The sequence below is a fragment of the Mobula hypostoma genome, chromosome 4, assembly GCF_963921235.1.
Source record: "Mobula hypostoma chromosome 4, sMobHyp1.1, whole genome shotgun sequence".
Classification (NCBI taxonomy): Eukaryota; Metazoa; Chordata; class Chondrichthyes; order Myliobatiformes; family Myliobatidae; genus Mobula; species Mobula hypostoma.
In genome coordinates this window covers 93,098,326-93,115,368 of record NC_086100.1, presented here as the reverse complement: position 1 = coordinate 93,115,368, position 17,043 = coordinate 93,098,326, and the positions used below count along the sequence as shown (strand labels likewise).

Sequence of the window (17,043 nt, the reverse complement as noted above, 5' to 3'; positions counted from 1 at the left end):
CTCTCTCTCACCCCTCCCTCTCGTACTCCGTTCCATCTCTCTGCCTCACCCCTCCCTCTCTCTCCATCTCCTTCTATCTCTCCCTCCTCCATTTCCCTTTCCCACCCCCTCTCCCCTCCCTCTCTCTCCCCCCTCTTTCCCTCCTTCACTCTCCCCCTCCTCCACTCTCCCCCTCCTTCACTCTCCCCCTCCTCTCTCTCCCCTCCCCTCTCTCTCTCCCCATCCCTCTCTCTCTGCCACCCTCCCCCTGTCGCCCCCTCCCCCTCTATACTCGTACCTCACTCTCCCCCTCCCTCCCTCTCTCTCCCCTTTCTATCTCCCCATCTCTCTCCCTCTCTCTCTCACACTCTTCCCTCCCTCTCTCTCCCCCTCACTCTCTCTCCCATCCGTCTCTCTCTCTCTCCCCTCTGTCTCTCTCTCTCCCCTCTCTGTCCCCACTCTCGCCACCTCCCCCTCCCTCTTTCACCTCCTCCTCCTTTCATCCACTTCCTCTCTCTCCCCTTCCCTCCCTTCGTCTCCCTCTCTCTCTTCCTCCCTCAATCTCCCCATCTCTCTCCCCTCCCTCCCTCACTCTTCCCTCGCTCTCTCCCCTCCCCCTCTAGCCCTCCCCTTCTCTTTCCGCCCTCCCCCCGTCTCCCCCTCCCTCTTTAACGTCCTCCTTTTTCATCCCCTTCTTCTCTCTCCCCTTCCATTTCCCTCTCCTCCCTCTCTCTCTCCCCATCCCCCTCTCTCTCCCACCCTCCCCTTGGTGCCCCCTCCCCCTCTATCCCTCTCCCCCTCTATCCCCCTCCCCCTCTATCCCTCTCCCCCTCCCCCTCTCTCCCCCTCCCCCTCTCTCCCCCTCCCCTCACTCCCCCTCCCCCTCTCTCCCCTCCCTCTCTCCCCTCCCTCTCTCTCCCCTCCCTCTCTCTCCCCTCCCTCTCTCTCCCCTCCCTCTCTCTCCCCTCCCTCTCTCCCCTCCCTCTCTCCCCTCCCTCTCTCCCCTCCCTCTCTCTCCCCTCCCTCTCTCTCCCCTCCCTCTCTCTCCCCTCCCCCTCTCTCCCTCCCCCTCTCTCCCCTCCCCCTCTCTCCCCTCCCCCTCTCTCCCCTCCCCCTCTCTCCCCTCCCTCTCTCTCCCCCCTCCCTCTCTCTCTTCCCCCCTCAATCTCCCCATCTCTCTCCCCCTCCCTCCCTCACTCTTCCCTCGCTCTCTCCCCCCTCTAGCCCTCTCCCTCTCTTTCTGCCCTCTCTCCCCCCCCTCTTCCCTTCTCTCTACACGCTCTCCCCATTCTCCCTGTCTCCCCCTCACACCCCATTCTCCCCCTGTCCCCCCTCTCTCTCTCCCCTCTCTTTTTCCTCTCTCTCCTCCGTTTCTGTCTCCCTTCCTCCCTTGCTCTCTCCCCATCCCCCTCCTCCTCTCTCCCCCTCCTCCTCTCTCCCCCTCTCCTCTCTCCCCCTCTCCTCTCTTCTCTCTGCACATTCTCTCTATTTTCCCTCTCTCCCCCTTCACTGCCCATTCTCCCTCTCTCCCCTCCTCTCTCTCTCTCCGCTGTCTTTCTTCCTCTCCCTCCTCTGTTTCTCTCTCTCTCTACCTTCCTCTCTCCCTTCCTCTCTCCCCCCTCTCTCCCCCCTCTCTCCCCCCTCTCTCCCCCCTCTCTCCCCCCTCTCTCTCCCCTCTCTCCCCCTCTCTCCCCCTCTCTCCCCCCTCTCTCCCCCTCTCTCCCCCTCTCTCCCCCTCTCTCCCCCTCTCCCCCCCTCTCTCCCCCCTCTCTCCCCCTCTCTCCCTCTCCCCCTCTCCCCTCTCTCCCCCCTCTCCCCCCCTCTCTCCCCCTCTCTCCCCCTCTCTCCCCTCTCCCCCCTCTCCCCTCTCTTCCCCTCTCCCCTCTCTCCCCCTCTCTCCCCTTCCTCTCGCCCCCTCCCCCTCTCTCCCCTCCCTCTTTCACCTCCTCCTTCTTTATCCCCTTCTTCTCTCTCCCCTACCATTTCCCTCCCCCTCCCTCTCTCTCCCCCTCCCTCTCTCCCCCCCCCCCTCTCTCTCCCCTCTCTCTCCCCCTCTCTCTCCCCCTCTCTCTCCCCCTCTCTCTCCCCCTCTCTCTCCCCCCCTCTCCCCCCTCTCCCCTCTCTCCCCCTCTCTCCCCCTCTCTCCCCCTCTCTCCCCCTCTCTCCCCCTCTCTCCCCCTCTCTCCCCCTCTCCCCCTCTCTCCCCCTCTCTCCCCCTCTCTCCCCCCTCTCCCCCTCCCCCCTCCCCCTCCCCCTCCCCCTCTCCCTCTCCCTCTCCCTCTCCCTCTCCCTCTCCCCCTCCCTCTCTCTCCTCCATCCTTCTCTCCCACTCCCCCTGTCTGTTCCGTCTCTCTCTCTCACTGTCCCAATCCATTTCTCTTCCCGTACCATTTTTCTCCCTCAATCCTCCCTATTTCTTGCCCCCTCCCCCCTTTCCACCTCCCCCCTCTCCACCTCCCCTCTCTCCACTCGCCCATTCTCCTCCTCCCTCTCTCTCTCCCTCCTTCTCTCCCAATTCCTCTCTCCTCCACTCCCCCTCTCTCTCTTCTCTCACGCTCTCTCCCTCCCCTCACTTTCTCCGCTTCTCCTCTCTCTCCCCCTCTCTCTATCTCCTCCCTCCCCCTCGCACCCTCCCTCTCACCCTCGCACCCTCCCTCTCACCCTCGCACCCTCCCTCTCACCCTCCCTCTCCCCTCCGCCTCTCTCTACCCCTCCCCCTCCCCCTCTCTCACCTTCCCTCTCTCTCTTCCTCTCCCCATCCCCCTGCCATCTCCCTCCCCCTCCCCCTCCCCCTCCCCCTCTCTCTCCCCCTCTCTCTCCCCCTCTCTCTCCCCCTCTCTCTCCCCCTCTCTCTCCCCCTCTCTCTCCCCCTCTCTCTCCCCCTCTCTCTCCCCCTCTCTCTCCCCTCTCTCTCTTTCCCCTCCCTCTCTATCCCCTCTCTCTCACCCCTCCCTCTCGTACTCCGTTCCATCTCTCTGCCTCACCCCTCCCTCTCTCTCCATCTCCTTCTATCTCTCCCTCCTCCATTTCCCTTTCCCACCCCCTCTCCCCTCCCTCTCTCTCCCCCTCTTTCCCTCCTTCACTCTCCCCCTCCACTCTCCCCCTCCTTCACTCTCCCCCTCCTTCTCTCTCCCCTCCCCTCTCTCTCCCCTCTCCCTCTCTCTCTCCCCATCCCCTCTCTCTGCCACCCTCCCCCTGTCGCCCCTCCCCCTCTATCCTCGTACCTCACTCTCCCCCTCCCTCCCTCTCTCTCCCCCTTTATCTCCCCATCTCTCTCCCTCTCTCTCTCACACTCTTCCCTCCCTCTCTCTCCCCCTCACTCTCTCTCCCATCCGTCTCTCTCTCTCTCCCCTCTGTCTCTCTCTCTCCCCTCTCTGTCCCCACTCTCGCCACCTCCCCCTCCCTCTTTCACCTCCTCCTCCCTCTTTCACCTCCTCCTCCTTTCATCCACTTCCTCTCTCTCCCCTTCCCTCCCTCCGTCTCCCTCTCTCTCTTCCTCCCTCAATCTCCCCATCTCTCTCCCCTCCCTCCCTCACTCTTCCCTCGCTCTCTCCCCTCCCCCTCTAGCCCTCCCCTTCTCTTTCCGCCCTCCCCCCGTCTCCCCCTCCCTCTTTAACGTCCTCCTTTTTCATCCCCTTCTTCTCTCTCCCCTTCCATTTCCCTCTCCTCCCTCTCTCTCTCCCCATCCCCCTCTCTCTCCCACCCTCCCCTTGGTGCCCCCTCCCCCTCTATCCCTCTCTATCCCCCTCCCCCTCTATCCCCCTCCCCCTCTATCCCCCTCCCCCTCTCTCCCCTCCCCCTCTCTCCCCTCCCCCTCTCTCCCCTCCCCCTCTCTCCCCTCCCCCTCTCCCCCTCCCTCTCTCCCCCTCTCTCCCCTCCCCCTCTCTCCCCTCCCCCTCTCTCCCCTCCCCCTCTCTCCCCTCCCCCTCTCTCCCCCCCCTCTCTCTCCCCCCTCCCTCTCTCTCTTCCCCCCTCAATCTCCCCATCTCTCTCCCCCTCCCTCCCTCACTCTTCCCTCGCTCTCTCCCCCCCTCTAGCCCTCCCCCTCTCTTTCTGCTCTCCCCCCCCTCTTCCCTTCTCTCTACACGCTCTCCCCATTCTCCCTGTCTCCCCCTCACACCCCATTTTCCCCCTGTCCCCCCTCTCTCTCTCCCCTGTCTTTTTCCTCTCTCTCCTCCGTTTCTGTCTCCCTTCCTCCCTTGCTCTCTCCCCATCCCCCTCCTCCTCTCTCCCCCTCTCCTCTCTCCCCCTCTCCTCTCTTCTCTCTGCACATTCTCTCTATTTTCCCTCTCTCCCCCTTCACTGCCCATTCTCCCTCTCTCCCCTCCTCTCTCTCTCTCCGCTGTCTTTCTTCCTCTCCCTCCTCTGTTTCTCTCTCTCTCTCACCCCTTCCTCTCTCCCTTCCTCTCTCCCCTCCTCTCTCCCCCTCTCTCCCACCCCTCTCCCCCCCTCTCTCTCCCCCCTCTCCCTCCTTCACTCTGTCCCCCTTCTCTCTCCCCTCCCCCCTCTCTCCCCCCCCCCTCTCCCCCTCCCCTCTCTCCCCCCCTCTCTCCCCCTCTCTCTCTCTCCCTCCTCCCTCCCTCTCTCTCTTTCCCTCTCCCTCTCTCTCCCCTCTCTCTCCCCCCTCCCTCTCATACTCCGTTCCATCTCTCTCCTCCCCCCTCCCCCTCTCTCCCCTTCCTCTCACCCCCTCCCCCTCTCTCCCCTCCCTCTTTCACCTCCTCCTTCTTTATCCCCTTCTTCTCTCTCCCCTTCCATTTCCCTCCCCCTCCCTCTCTCTCTCCCCCTCTCCCTCTCTCTCCCCTCTCCCTCTCTCTCCCCTCACCTCTCTCTCCCCCTCACCTCTCTCTCCCTCTCTCTCCCTCTCCCCCTCTCTCCCCCTCTCTCCCCCTCTCTCCCCCTCTCTCCCCCTCTCTCCCCCTCTCTCCCCCTCTCTCCCCCTCTCTCCCCCTCTCTCCCCCCTCTCCCCCTCTCTCCCCCCTCTCCCCCCCTCTCCCTCCCTCCCTCCCTCTCCCCCTCCCCCCTCTCTCCCCTCCCCCTCTCTCCCCTCCCTCTCTCTCCCCCTCCCTCTCTCTCCCCTTCCCTCCGTCTCTCCCTCTCTGTTCCGTCCCTCTCTCTCACTCCCCCAATCCATTTCTCTTTCCGTTCCATTTTTCTCCCTCAATCCTCCCTATTTCTTGCCGCCTCCCCCCCTCCACCTCCCACCTTTCCACCTCCCCCCTCTCCACCTCCCCTCTCTCCCCTCTCTCCCCTCGCCCATTCTCCTCCTCCCTCTCTCTCTCCCTCCTTCTCTCCCACTCCTTCTCTCTCTCCCCCAATTCCTCTCTCCTCCACTCCCTCCCTCTCTCTTCTCTCACGCTCTCTCCCTCCCCTCACTTTCTCCGCTTCTTCTCCTCTCTCTCCCCCTCTCTCTGTCCCCTCCCAACCCTCCCTCCCCCTCGCACCCTCCCTCTCACCCTCTCACCCTCCCTCTCCCATCCGCCTCTCTCTACCCCTCCCCCTCCCCCTCTCTCACCCTCCCTCTCTCTCTTCCCCTCCCCATCACCCTCCCATCTCCCTCCCCCTCCCCCCCTCTCTCCCCCTTCCCCTCTCTCTCCCCTCTCTCTCTTTCCCCTCCCTCTCTATCCCCTCTCTCTCACCCCTCCCTCTCGTACTCAGTTCCATCTCTCTGCCTCACCCCTCCCTCTCTCTCCATCTCCTTCTATCTCTCCCTTCTCCATTTCCCTTTCCCACCCCCTCTCCCCTCCCTCTCTCTCCCCCCTCTTTCCCTCCTTCACTCTCCCCCTCCTTCACTCTCCCCCTCCTTCACTCTCTCCCTCCTTCTCTCTCCCCTCCCCTCTCTCTCCCCTCTCCCTCTCTCTCTCCCCATCCCCTCTCTCTGCCACCCTCCCCCTGTCGCGGCCTCCCCCTCTATCCTCGTACCTCACTCTCCCCCTCCCTCCCTCTCTCTCCCCCTTTCTATCTCCCCATCTCTCTCCCTCTCTCTCTCACACTCTTCCCTCCCTCTCTCTCCCCCTCACTCTCTCTCCCATCCGTCTCTCTCTCTCCCCTCTCTGTCCCCACTCTCGCCACCTCCCCCTCCCTCTTTCACCTCCTCCTTCTTTCATCCACTTCCTCTCTCTCCCCATCCTTCCCTCCCTTCCCTCTCCCTCTCTCTCTTCCTCCCTCAATCTCCCCATCTCTCTCCCCCTCCCTCCCTCACTCTTCCCTCGCTCTTTCCCCTCCCCCTCTAGCCCTCCCCTTCTCTTTCCGCCCTCCCCCCGTCTCCCCTTCCCTCTTTAACGTCCTCCTTCTTCATCCCCTTCCTCTCTCTCCCCTTCCATTTCCCTCTCCTCCCTCTCTCTCTCCCCATCCCCCTCTCTCTCTCACCCTCCCCTTGGTGCCCCCTCCCCCTCTATCCCCCTCCCCCTCTATCCCCCTCCCCCTCTATCCCCCTCCCCCTCTATCCCCCTCCCCCTCTATTCCCCTCCCCCTCTATTCCCCTCCCCCTCTATCCCCCTCCCCCTCTCTCCCCTCCCTCTCTCTCCCCTCCCTCTCTCTCCCCTCCCTCTCTCTCCCCTCCCTCTCTCTCCCCTCCCTCTCTCTCTTCCCCCTCTCTCTCTTCCCCCCTCAATCTCCCCATCTCTTTCCCCCTCCCTCCCTCACTCTTCCCTCGCTCTCTCCCCCTCTTCCCTTCTCTCTACACGCTCTCCCCATTCTCCCTCTCTCCCCTCACACCCCATTCTCCCCCTGTCCCCCCTCTCTCTCTCCCCTGTCTTTTTCCTCTCTCTCCTCCGTTTCTGTCTCCCTTCCTCCCTTGCTCTCTCCCCATCCCCCTCCTCCTCTCTCCCCCTCTCCTCTCTTCTCTCTGCACATTCTCTCTATTTTCCCTCTCTCCCCCTTTACTGCCCATTCTCCCTCTCTCCCCTCCTCTCTCTCTCTCCGCTGTCTTTCTTCCTCTCCCTCCTCTGTTTCTCTCTCTCTCTCCCTTCCTCTCTCCCTTCCTCTCTCCCTTCCTCTCCCCCTCTCTCTCTCCCCCTCTCTCTCTCCCCTCTCTCTCCCCCTCTCTCTCCCCCTCTCTCCCCCTCTCTCCCCCCCCCCCCCCCCCCCTCCCCCCCTCTCCCCCTCTCTCTCCCCCCTCTCTCCCCCCTCTCCCCCCTCTCTCCCCCTCTCTCCCCCCTCTCCCCCTCTCTCCCCCTCTCCCCCTCTCCCCCTCTCCCCCCTCTCCCCCCTCCCCCCTCTCCCCCTCCCCCCTCTCCCCCCTCTCCCCCCTCTCCCCCTCTCCCCCCTCTCCCCCCCCCCCCCCCCCTCCCCCCTCTCCCCCTCCCCCCCTCCCCCCCCTCCCCCCCCCCCTCTCCCCCCTCTCCCCCCTCTCCCCCTCTCTCCCCCTCTCTCTCCCCCTCTCCCCCTCTCCCCCTCCCCCCCCCCTCTCCCCCTCTCCCCCCCTCTCCCCCCCTCCCTCTCCCCCCCCCTCTCCCCCACTCTCTCCCCCCTCTCTCCCCCCTCTCTCCCCCCCTCTCTCCCCCCTCTCTCCCCTCTCTCCCCCTTCCTCTCGCCCCCTCCCCCTCTCTCCCCCTCCCTCTTTCACCTCCTCCTTCTTCATCCCCTTCTTCTCTCTCCCCTTCCATTTCCCTCCCCCTCCCTCTCTCTCTCCCCATCCCCTCTCTCCCACCCTCCCCTTGGTGCCCCCTCCCCTCCTATCCCCTCCCCCTCTATCCCCCTCCCTCTCTCTCCCCTCTCTCTCTCACACTCTTCCCTCCCTCTCTCTCCCCTCTCTCTCTCCCCCTCTCTCTTTCACCTCCTTCTTTCATCCCCTTCCTCTCTCTCCCCCTCCCTCCCTCTCCTCTCCCTCTCTCTTCTCCCCTCTCAATCTCCCCATCTCTCTCCCCCTCCCTCTCTCACTCTTCCCTCTCTCCCTCTCTCCCCTCACTCTCTCCCCCTCTCCCCTTTCTCTTTCTCCCTCTCCCTCACTCTCCCCCTCCCCCTCCAGCCCCCTCCCTGTCCCTCTCCATCCCCCTCCCTCCCCTCCCTCTCTCTCCACCTCCCCTCTCTAGCCCTCCCCCTCTCTTGCTGCCCTCCCCCCTCTCTCCCCATCTCCTCCCTTCTCCTTACACACTCTCCCCATTCTCCTCCTCTCCCCTCCCCCCTCTCTCTCTCTCTCTCTCTCTCTCTCCCCTGTCTTTCTTCCTCTCTCTCCTCCGTTTCTCTCTCCCTCCCTCCCTTGCTCTCTCCCCATCCCCCTCCTCCTCTCTCCCCCTCTCCTCCCCTCTCCCCTTCTCCTCCCTTCTCTCTACATACTCTCCCCATTCTCCCTCTCTCCCCTCCTCTCTCTCTCTCTCTGCTGTCTTTCTTCCTCTCTCTCCTCCGTTTCTCTCTCTCTCCTTTACTCTCTCTGCCCCTTCCTCTCTCTCCACCCTCTCTCCCCACTCTCCCCTCTCTTTCCCCCTCCCCTTCCCTACCCCTCCTCCTCTCTCCCCACCTCCTTGTCCCTCTCTCCCCTTCCTCTCTCTCTCTCTCCCCTTCCTCTCTCTCTCCCCTCCCTCCCTCTCTCCCCCTTCCTCCCTCTCTCCCCCTCTCTCCCCCTCTCTCCCCCTCTCTCCCCCTCTCTCCCCCTCTCTCCCCCTCTCCCCCCCCTCTCCCCCCCCTCTCCCCCTCTCTCCCCCTCTCTCCCCCTCTCTCCCCCTCTCTCCCCCTCTCTCCCCCTCTCTCCCCCTCTCTCCCCCTCTCTCCCCCTCTCTCCCCCTCTCTCTCTCCCCCTCTCTCCCTCTCCCCCCTCTCTCCCTCTCTCCCCCTCCCTCTCTCCCCCTCTCTCTCTCCCCCTCCCTCTCTCCCCCTCCCTCTCTCCCCCTCCCTCTCTCCCCCTCCCTCTCTCCCCCCTCTCTCTCCCCCTCCCTCTCTCCCCCTCTCTCTCCCCCTCCCTCTCTCCCCCTCCTCTCTCCCCCTCCCTCTCTCCCCCCTCTCTCCCCCTCTCTCTCCCCCTCTCTCCCCCTCTCTCCCCCTCTCTCTCCCCCCTCCTCTCCCCCCTCCTCTCCCCCCTCCTCTCCCCCTCTCTCTCCCCCTCCTCTCCCCCCTCCTCTCCCCCCTCCCCTCTCCCCCCTCCTCTCTCCCCCCTCTCCCCCTCCCTCTTTCCCCTCCTCTCTCTCTCTCCCCCTGCCTCTCTCTTCCCCTCGGTCCCCTTCTCTCCCTCCCTCTCTTTCTCTCTCCCCTCCCTCTCTTTCTCTCTCCCCTCCCTCTCTCTGTAGTAGTTGCTAGAGCTTAGAAGATTGAAGGGGATCTCATTGAAACCTAATAAAATATTGAAAAGCATAGAGTGAATATGGAGAGGATGTTTCCGATAGTGGGGGAGTCTAGGACCGGAGGGTACAGCCTCAGATGTCTATTAAACACAAGAGATGAGGAGGAATTCTTTAACCAGAAGGTGGTGAATCTGTGGAATTCATTGCCATGGACAAGTGGAGGCCAAGTCATTGGATATATTTAAATTGGAGGTGATAGGTCCTTGATTAGTCAGGCCTTCAAAGGCTATGGGGCGAAGGCAGGAGAATGGAGTTGAGGGGGATAATAAATCAGCCATGATGGAATGGTAAAGTAGCCTCGATGGCCTAATTCTGTTCCCAAGACTTGTGGTCTCTGAGCTCCTTTTCCTGTAAATGTTAGCATATGGCATTAGGGAGTTCCTAATTTTACTACATTTTGGCACCCTGCTTCTTAAAGATTTTCCGAGCCGTCTGTCAACCCAAGTGATTGAACAACTCACCTTCCCCTGTCGGGATGCCTTTCCAGACTCATCTGTGGCCTGTCTCCCCCCGAGCTGCTGACTCCACAGTCATTATTTCTGTTTTGTCCTTCCTGCTGCCCTTCTGTACATTTGAGACATCTCTGGATCCACTCTCCAGTTCTAACTGTGCTTCACTGAGGAATCGTTATGCATAGCAGGATTCAAAGGGGAAACATTTGCTAGCAAGTGAAAATGACTCTTGGACTGTCTGTTCGTACTTCTGAGTCAGGCTGACCTTCACCCATTCCCTTGCTGCCTTTACACGCAGATGCTTCAATGTGACATCTCCCTTTTAATGCCAGTTACAAAGTCCTCAGACTTGTTTACTTTGTCACAATAACTTCACCTGCTGCTCCAGCTCAAACCCAAAGATAAAGCTGCTGCAGTTGTAGATACTGTATGTCCTGCATGTGTATCTGTCCAATTCACTCGAAGTCAAGTGACCACTCCTAAACACAATATTGCAGGTATAGTCTCACCTATGCCGTATGTAATTGAGGTAAGAATATCTCTACTCTTGTACTCAAATGCTGTCAAAGTTTATCTTATAATTTGCCTTCCTATTTGTCTTGTATACTTTCAAATACTGATACCTTGCAAACTATCACCATCTAAAAATTTCTTTTCACACATTCACTCAGTCTGCCTATGTCCCCCTGAAGCCTCTCTGCATCCATCTCAGCTTTGTGCCATCAGCAAACTTGAAAGCACCACTTTTAAATCCCCTCATCCAAATCATGAACTTAGCTTTGAAAAGTTTGGGTCCAAGCATAAATCCCTGTTATGCTGCACTTATCACAGCCTCCAAACCCAAACATAGACCATTTATTCCTGCTTTGTTAACATAGAACAAAGAACAGAATAGCACATTCCATGATGTCTATACCAAATTAAGCTGAATCGTTCCTGCCTATAGGAATCATATTCCTCCATTCTCCATATATGTCTATATAAAAACTTCAAAAACCACAATGATAGCTGTTTTCTGTCTAGTAACCAATTCCTGGTTCATACCCGTATATTATCACCAACGATCAACATCCTGATTTTGTTACACTTCAGCTCAATTTCATTTGAGACACGAGTTCTAATGACCAATTGCTGTTGACCTGACCCTCTGGTTGCAGTTGGACTCGTGTTTTAAAAAAATCAACTATCAATTTAAAATATTTTTGTGAATGTTAAAGTGATGCCCATAGTGACTGTTTTGTCAGGTGACAGTTCCCTTCCTAACTTTTCTTTAATTTTATGCAGCTCTTTCTCTTTTGCCATGGGATGTTGCAGTGTGCCCAGCTCCTGTACAGTTCCTACTTCAAGAGCAGCATCACCACCATCGAAAAGCAATTTGGAATGTCCAGTTTCTCATCTGGAATCCTGTCAAGCATACAAGAGGTATAATTAATTCTAAACAGGCACCAGAATTGTTGGCATCAAATCAGAGTGCACATGGTGAATTTCATTCTGAGAATATATGGGGCTTGACGGTGTTTTTCTCTGCAGAGTCTTGGCTTGTAGTTGCTCATAAATGTACACTGCATTGCCAGTCATCACTAACATTGTGCTGCTGTTAAGTCCTCATCTATGGCAATGTCAGTTGGTTCTTTGGGATCTTCATGTTAGTCTTTTCTTTGGTACAACACCTGTCTGTGGTCCATATCACATGGGTAATATTTCTCATGCGCGTTTCTATTCATTTCTCTTGGACAGTGATTTCAGATAATTCTCTTGTTCAGCTCTTGTAGAAAGTGATGTGCTGTAGAATTCTGAGATGGCTTTCTTCAGCAGTTCTGCTTGCACAAGTGCCTGCAGATGCTGGAACCTGGAGCAAAACACAAATTGCTGTAGGAACTTGGTGTACCATGCAGCACCTATGGTGGCAAGAGACTGATTGGTCTCTGAGCAATATTTCTCAATGCATATCCTAGTTCTGTCTCTGTGAAAGTGCCTTTGACAATGCTTGAAGTCAATTCTCTGATTGTTTCCAGACTATACTGTCAAACAAAGTTTCCAGAAAGTGCATTGCAGTTGCATTTTCTGGCAGTTGTGCCTGTGGTTTTGGACTTTTCTCTTGGAAGGTGCATCTTGAGAGTAGTCTGGCTATGTGCTACAGTATGGCCCCATTGGACTACATTCCATGAAGATGATATGAGTCAGCATTCCCTAGAATGAGAACTCACCAAAGTTTCTTCAGATACATAAGAGACGAGAATGGTTATTGGAACACTGGAAAACAGTGCTGAAGAGGTAGTAGTAGTAAATATTTTGCACAAGTCTTCACTGTGGAAGTTCTAGGTATCAGGGTCATAAAGTGTGTGAAGTTACTGTTACTAGGGAGAAGGTTCTTGGGAAATTGAAAGGTCTGAAGGTCACCTTGACCAGATAGTGTACGCCCCAGTGTTCTGAAGGAGGTGGCTGAAGAGATTGTGGAGGCATTAGTAATGATCTTTCAAGAATCACTAGTTTCTGGAAAGGTTCCAGAAGAATGGAAAATTGCAAACGTCACTCCACTCTTCAAGAAGGGAAAGAGACAGAAGAAAGGAAATTATAGGCCAGTTAGTCTGGGAAGATGTTGGGGTCGATATTCAAGGATGAGGTCTCAGGGTGCTTGGAGGCAAATGATAAAATAGGGCATAGACAGCATGATTTCCTCAAGGGAAAATCTTGCTTGACAAATCTGTTGGAATTCTTTGAAGAAATTACGAGCAGGATAGACAAAGGAGAATCAGTTGATGTTGTGTACTTAGATTTTCAGAATGCATTTGACAAGGTGCCACACATGAGGCTGCTTTACAGGTTACGAGTCCTTGGTAATACAGGGAAGATTCTAGCATGGATAAAGCAGAGGCTCTGAGTGGGAATAAAAGGAGCCTTTTCCAGTTGGCTGCTGGTGACTAGTGGTGTGTTGGGACTGATTATTTTTACGTGGTATGTCAATGATTTGGATGATGAAATTGATGGCTTTCTTGCAAAGTTTGCAGATGATATGAAGATAGGTGGAGGTAGTTTTGAGGAAGTAGAGAGGCTACAGAAGGATTTAGATATATATGAGGAGAGTGGACAAAGAAATGGAAGGTGGATTACAGTGCCGGGAATTGTATGGCCATGGACTTCAGTAGAAGAAATGAAAGGGTAGACTACTTTCTAAATGGAGAGAAAATGCAAAAAATTTGAGGCACAAAAGGGCTGGGGAGACCTCGTGCAGGGTTCCCTAAAGGTTAATTTTCAGGTCGAGTCAGTGAAGAGGAAGGCAAATACAATGTTAGCATTCATTTTGATAGGACTAGAATATAAAAGCAAGGATGTAATGTTGAGGCTTTATAAAGCACTGGTGAGATCTCATTTGGAGTATTCTAAGACCTGAGGATACGGCCTCAGAATAGAAGGGGTGTCCTTTTAAAATGTAGATGAGGAGGAATTTGCATAGCCAGGAAGTGGTGAATCTGTGGAATCCTGTGCCACAGGCAGTTGTGGCTAAGTCTTTATGTATATTTAAAGCAGAGTTTGATAGATTCTTGATTGGTCAGGGCATGAAGGGATATCGGGAGAAGGCAGGAGATTGGGGCTGAGAGGAGAATTAGATCAGCCATGATGAAATGGCAGAGCAGACTCGATGGGCCAAATGGCCTAATTCTGCTGCTGTATCTTATGGCCCAATAACCAATGGTCTCACCTTAACGACTTTTTATCTTGTTTTCTCATGCTCGTTATTTATTGTTATTTGTTTATATTTGCATTTGTTGTTAAGAAGGCATATGGTGTGTGGGCATTCATCAACCGTAGGATTGAGTTCAAGAGCCGTGAGGTAATGTTACAGCTATATAAGATCTTAGTCAGACCTCACTTGGAATACTGTGTTCGGTTCTGATCACCTCACTACAGGAAGGATGCAGATACTATAGAGAGAGTGCAGAGGAGATTTACAAGGATGTTGCCTGGATTGGAGAGCGTACCTCATGAGAATAGGTTGAGTGAACTTGGCCTTTTCTCCTTGGAGCGACAGAGGATGAGAGGTGACCTGATAGAGGTGTATAAGATGATGAGAGGCATTGCTTGTGTGGACAGTCAGGGGCTGAAATGGCTCGCACAAGAGGGCATAGTTTTAAGGTGCATGGAAGTAGGTACAGGGGGGATGTCAGACATAAGTTTTTTTTATACAGAGAGTGGTAGGTGCGTGGAATGCACTGACAGGGATGGTAGTAGAGGCAGATACAATGGGGTCTTTTAAGACACTCTTAAATAGGTACATGGAGCTTAGAAAAATAGAGGGCTATGCGGTAGGGAAATTCTAGGCAGTTTCTAGAGTAGGTTACATGGTCGGCACAACATTGTGGGCCGAAGGGCCTGTAATGTACTGTGGATTTCTATTTGCGCAATTTATTGTTCATTGATCCTGTTTAGTTACTATTTCATAGATTTACTAAGAATGTCTGCAGGAAAAAGAATCTCAGGGTTCTATGTGGTGACGTGTATATACTCTGAAAATAAATTTTACTTTTAAACTTACATGCCACCATCAAGCTTGAAATTGATTTTCTTGCAGGAAAATATACAATAGAATTTATGAAAAATTATACAGAAACAAAGACTGACAAACAGCTAATGTGCAAAAGATATAAGTAGTGTAAATAAAAATAAAGACCATAAAACAAAGGAGCAGAAGTCGGCCATTCGGCCCATTGAGTCTGCTCCACTATTTTATCATGAGCTGATCCATTCTCCCACTTAGTCCCACTCCCCCGCCTTCTCACCATAACCTTTGAAGCCCTGGCTACTCAGATACCTATCAATCTCTGCCTTAAGTACACCCAGTGACTTGGCCTCCACTGCTGCCCATGGCAACAAATTCCATAGATTCACCACCCTCTGGCTAAAAAAATTTCTTCGCATCTCTGTTCTGAATGGGCGCCCTTCAATCCTTAAGTCATGCCCTCTTGTACTAGACTCCCCCATCATGGGAAACAACTTTGCCACATCCACTCTGTCCATGCCTTTCAACATTCGAAATGTTTCTATGAGGTCCCCCCTCATTCTTCTAAACTCCAAGGAATACAGTCCAAGAGCGGACAAACGTTCCTCATATGTAAACCCTCTCATTCCCGGAATCATTCTAGTGAATCTTCTCTGTACCCTCTCCAAAGTCAGCATATCCTTTCCTAAATAAGGAGACCAAAACTGCCCACAGTACTCCAAGTGAGGTCTTACCAGCGCCATAAAGAGCCTCAATATCACATCCCTGCTCCTATACTCTATTCCTCTAGAAATGAATGCCAACATTGCATTCGCCATCTTCACCACCGACTCAACCTGGAGGTTAACCTTAAGGGTATCCTGCACCAGGACTCCAAGTCCCGTTGCATCTCAGAACTTTGAATTCTCTCCCCATTTAAATAATAGTCTGCCCATTTATTTCTTCTGACAAAGTGCATAACCATATACTTTCCAACATTGTATTTCATTTGCCACTTCTTTGCCCATTCTTCCAATCTATGCAGGTCTCTCTGCAGACTCTCTGTTTCCTCAGCACTACGGCCCCTCCACCTACCTTTGTATCATCAGCAAACTTAGCCACAAAGCCATCTATTCCATAATCCAAATCGTTGATTACAATGTTAAAAGAAGCGGCTCCAACACGGACCCCTGTGGAACACCACTAGTAACCAGAAGCCAATAAATAAAAATAAATAAATAACACAGAACATGAGTTGTAGAGCCCTTGGAAGTGAGTGTATAGGTTGTGGAGTCAGTTCATTTTTGAGGTGAATGAAGTTATTCACAGGAACCTGATATTTGTTGGTTGGGTGGAGGAGAGGAGAAGGTGGCGGCGTGACGCAGTGTGCGCGGCCGCTCCGAAATGATATCATATTTGTTAAGTAGGGGCCGTGCACAATCCTGATTTGATGGAGACAGACGTGAGAAGCACGGAGGAACATCTGGAGAAACTTCTGAAATGCCCGCTTCACTGCTGCTGCTACTGTGCGATCGAGAATCTCCGGAGGAGAAGGCCCCAAATCCTCGGCTTTGCCTATTACCGGGGTTGGGGTCGAAGCGCTCGGCAGAGATGGTGCTTGGTGCTCGGTGTCGGAGGGCTGGTCAGAGGCTCGACGTTTTCGGAGGGACTCAAGAGTTGGCTGTGGTCGGGTGCTTCCAGGGTGCTGCATCGGCAAGTTTGCGGCGCTGGAGGTTCGTGGCAGGGAGAGTTTTGCTTCCTTCTGTCATCTGTGTGAGATGAAGGGACTTCCGAGAGACTTTGAGACTTTTTTTTACCGTGCCCATGGTCTGTTCTTTATCAAATTATGGTATTGCTTTGCACTGTTGTAACTATATGTTATAGTTATGTGGTTTTTGTCAGTTTTCAGTCTTGGTTTGTCTTGTGTTTCTGTGGTATCATTCTGGAGGAACATTGTATCATTTCTTAATGCATGCATTACTAAATGACAATAAAAGAGGACTGAGAGTCCTCATAATCTAATCTAATAACCATTCCTGGACTTGGTGGTGTGAGACCGAAGGCTCCTCTACCTCTTGCCTGATGGTATAAGCAAGAAGAGAAGTCAAAGTAGATGATTTCATATTTTCCAAATTATAGTGTTCAGTCTGGTCATTTCATTGGTCCTTCCAGATCCCATATTAAGGTTGTGAACTGCTGGAGTCCTAGTACTAATCCCATGATCACTCACTATTCATGGTCTCTCAATCCATTTATTCCACCTCCTTGTTTGTGAACTAATCCTCACTTTACATCAGTATTTAAAGAAACAACCAAGAGATGAAACATTGCCCAAGAGAACTGTCTCAAAAGACGTTCATAGAACATAGAAACATAGAATAGTACAGCACAGTACAGGCCCTTCGGCCCACAATGTTGTGCCGACCCTCAAACCCTGCCTCCCATATAAGCCCCCACCTTAGATTCCTCCATATACCTGTCTAGTAGTCTCTTAAACTTCACTAGTGTATCTGCCTCCACCACTGACTCAGGCAGTGCATTCCACGCACCAACCACTCTCTGAGTAAAAAACCTTCCTCTAATATCCCCCTTGAACTTCCCACCCCTTACCTTAAAGCCATGTCCTCTTGTATTGAGCAGTGGTGCCCTGGGGAAGAGGTGCTGGCTATCCACTCTATCTATTCCTCTTATTATCTTGTACACCTCTATCATGTCTCCTCTCATCCTCCTTCTCTCCAAAGAGTAAAGCCCTAGCTCCCTTAATCTCTGATCGTAATGCATACCTTCTAAACCAGGCAGCATCCTGGTAAATTTTCTCTGTACCCTTTCCAATGCTTCCACATCCTTCCTATAGTGAGGT

At 54.4% G+C, this 17,043-nt stretch overlaps 1 protein-coding gene across 4 annotated transcripts in view; it reads left to right on the top strand.

The window, feature by feature from the left end:
* Positions 1 to 17,043, top strand: part of LOC134345461 (solute carrier organic anion transporter family member 2A1-like) — a 321,454-nt gene that overhangs the window by 19,444 nt on the left and 284,967 nt on the right. For all 4 annotated transcript variants that reach the window (XR_010017703.1, XR_010017702.1, XM_063046160.1 and 1 more), the window contains exon 2: positions 10,991 to 11,128. Coding sequence is in view for 2 of the 4 variants with exons in the window: in XM_063046160.1 (XP_062902230.1) it covers positions 10,991 to 11,128 (138 nt within the window). In the remaining 2 variants the exon portion in view is untranslated. The remainder of the gene's footprint in view (positions 1 to 10,990; positions 11,129 to 17,043) is intronic.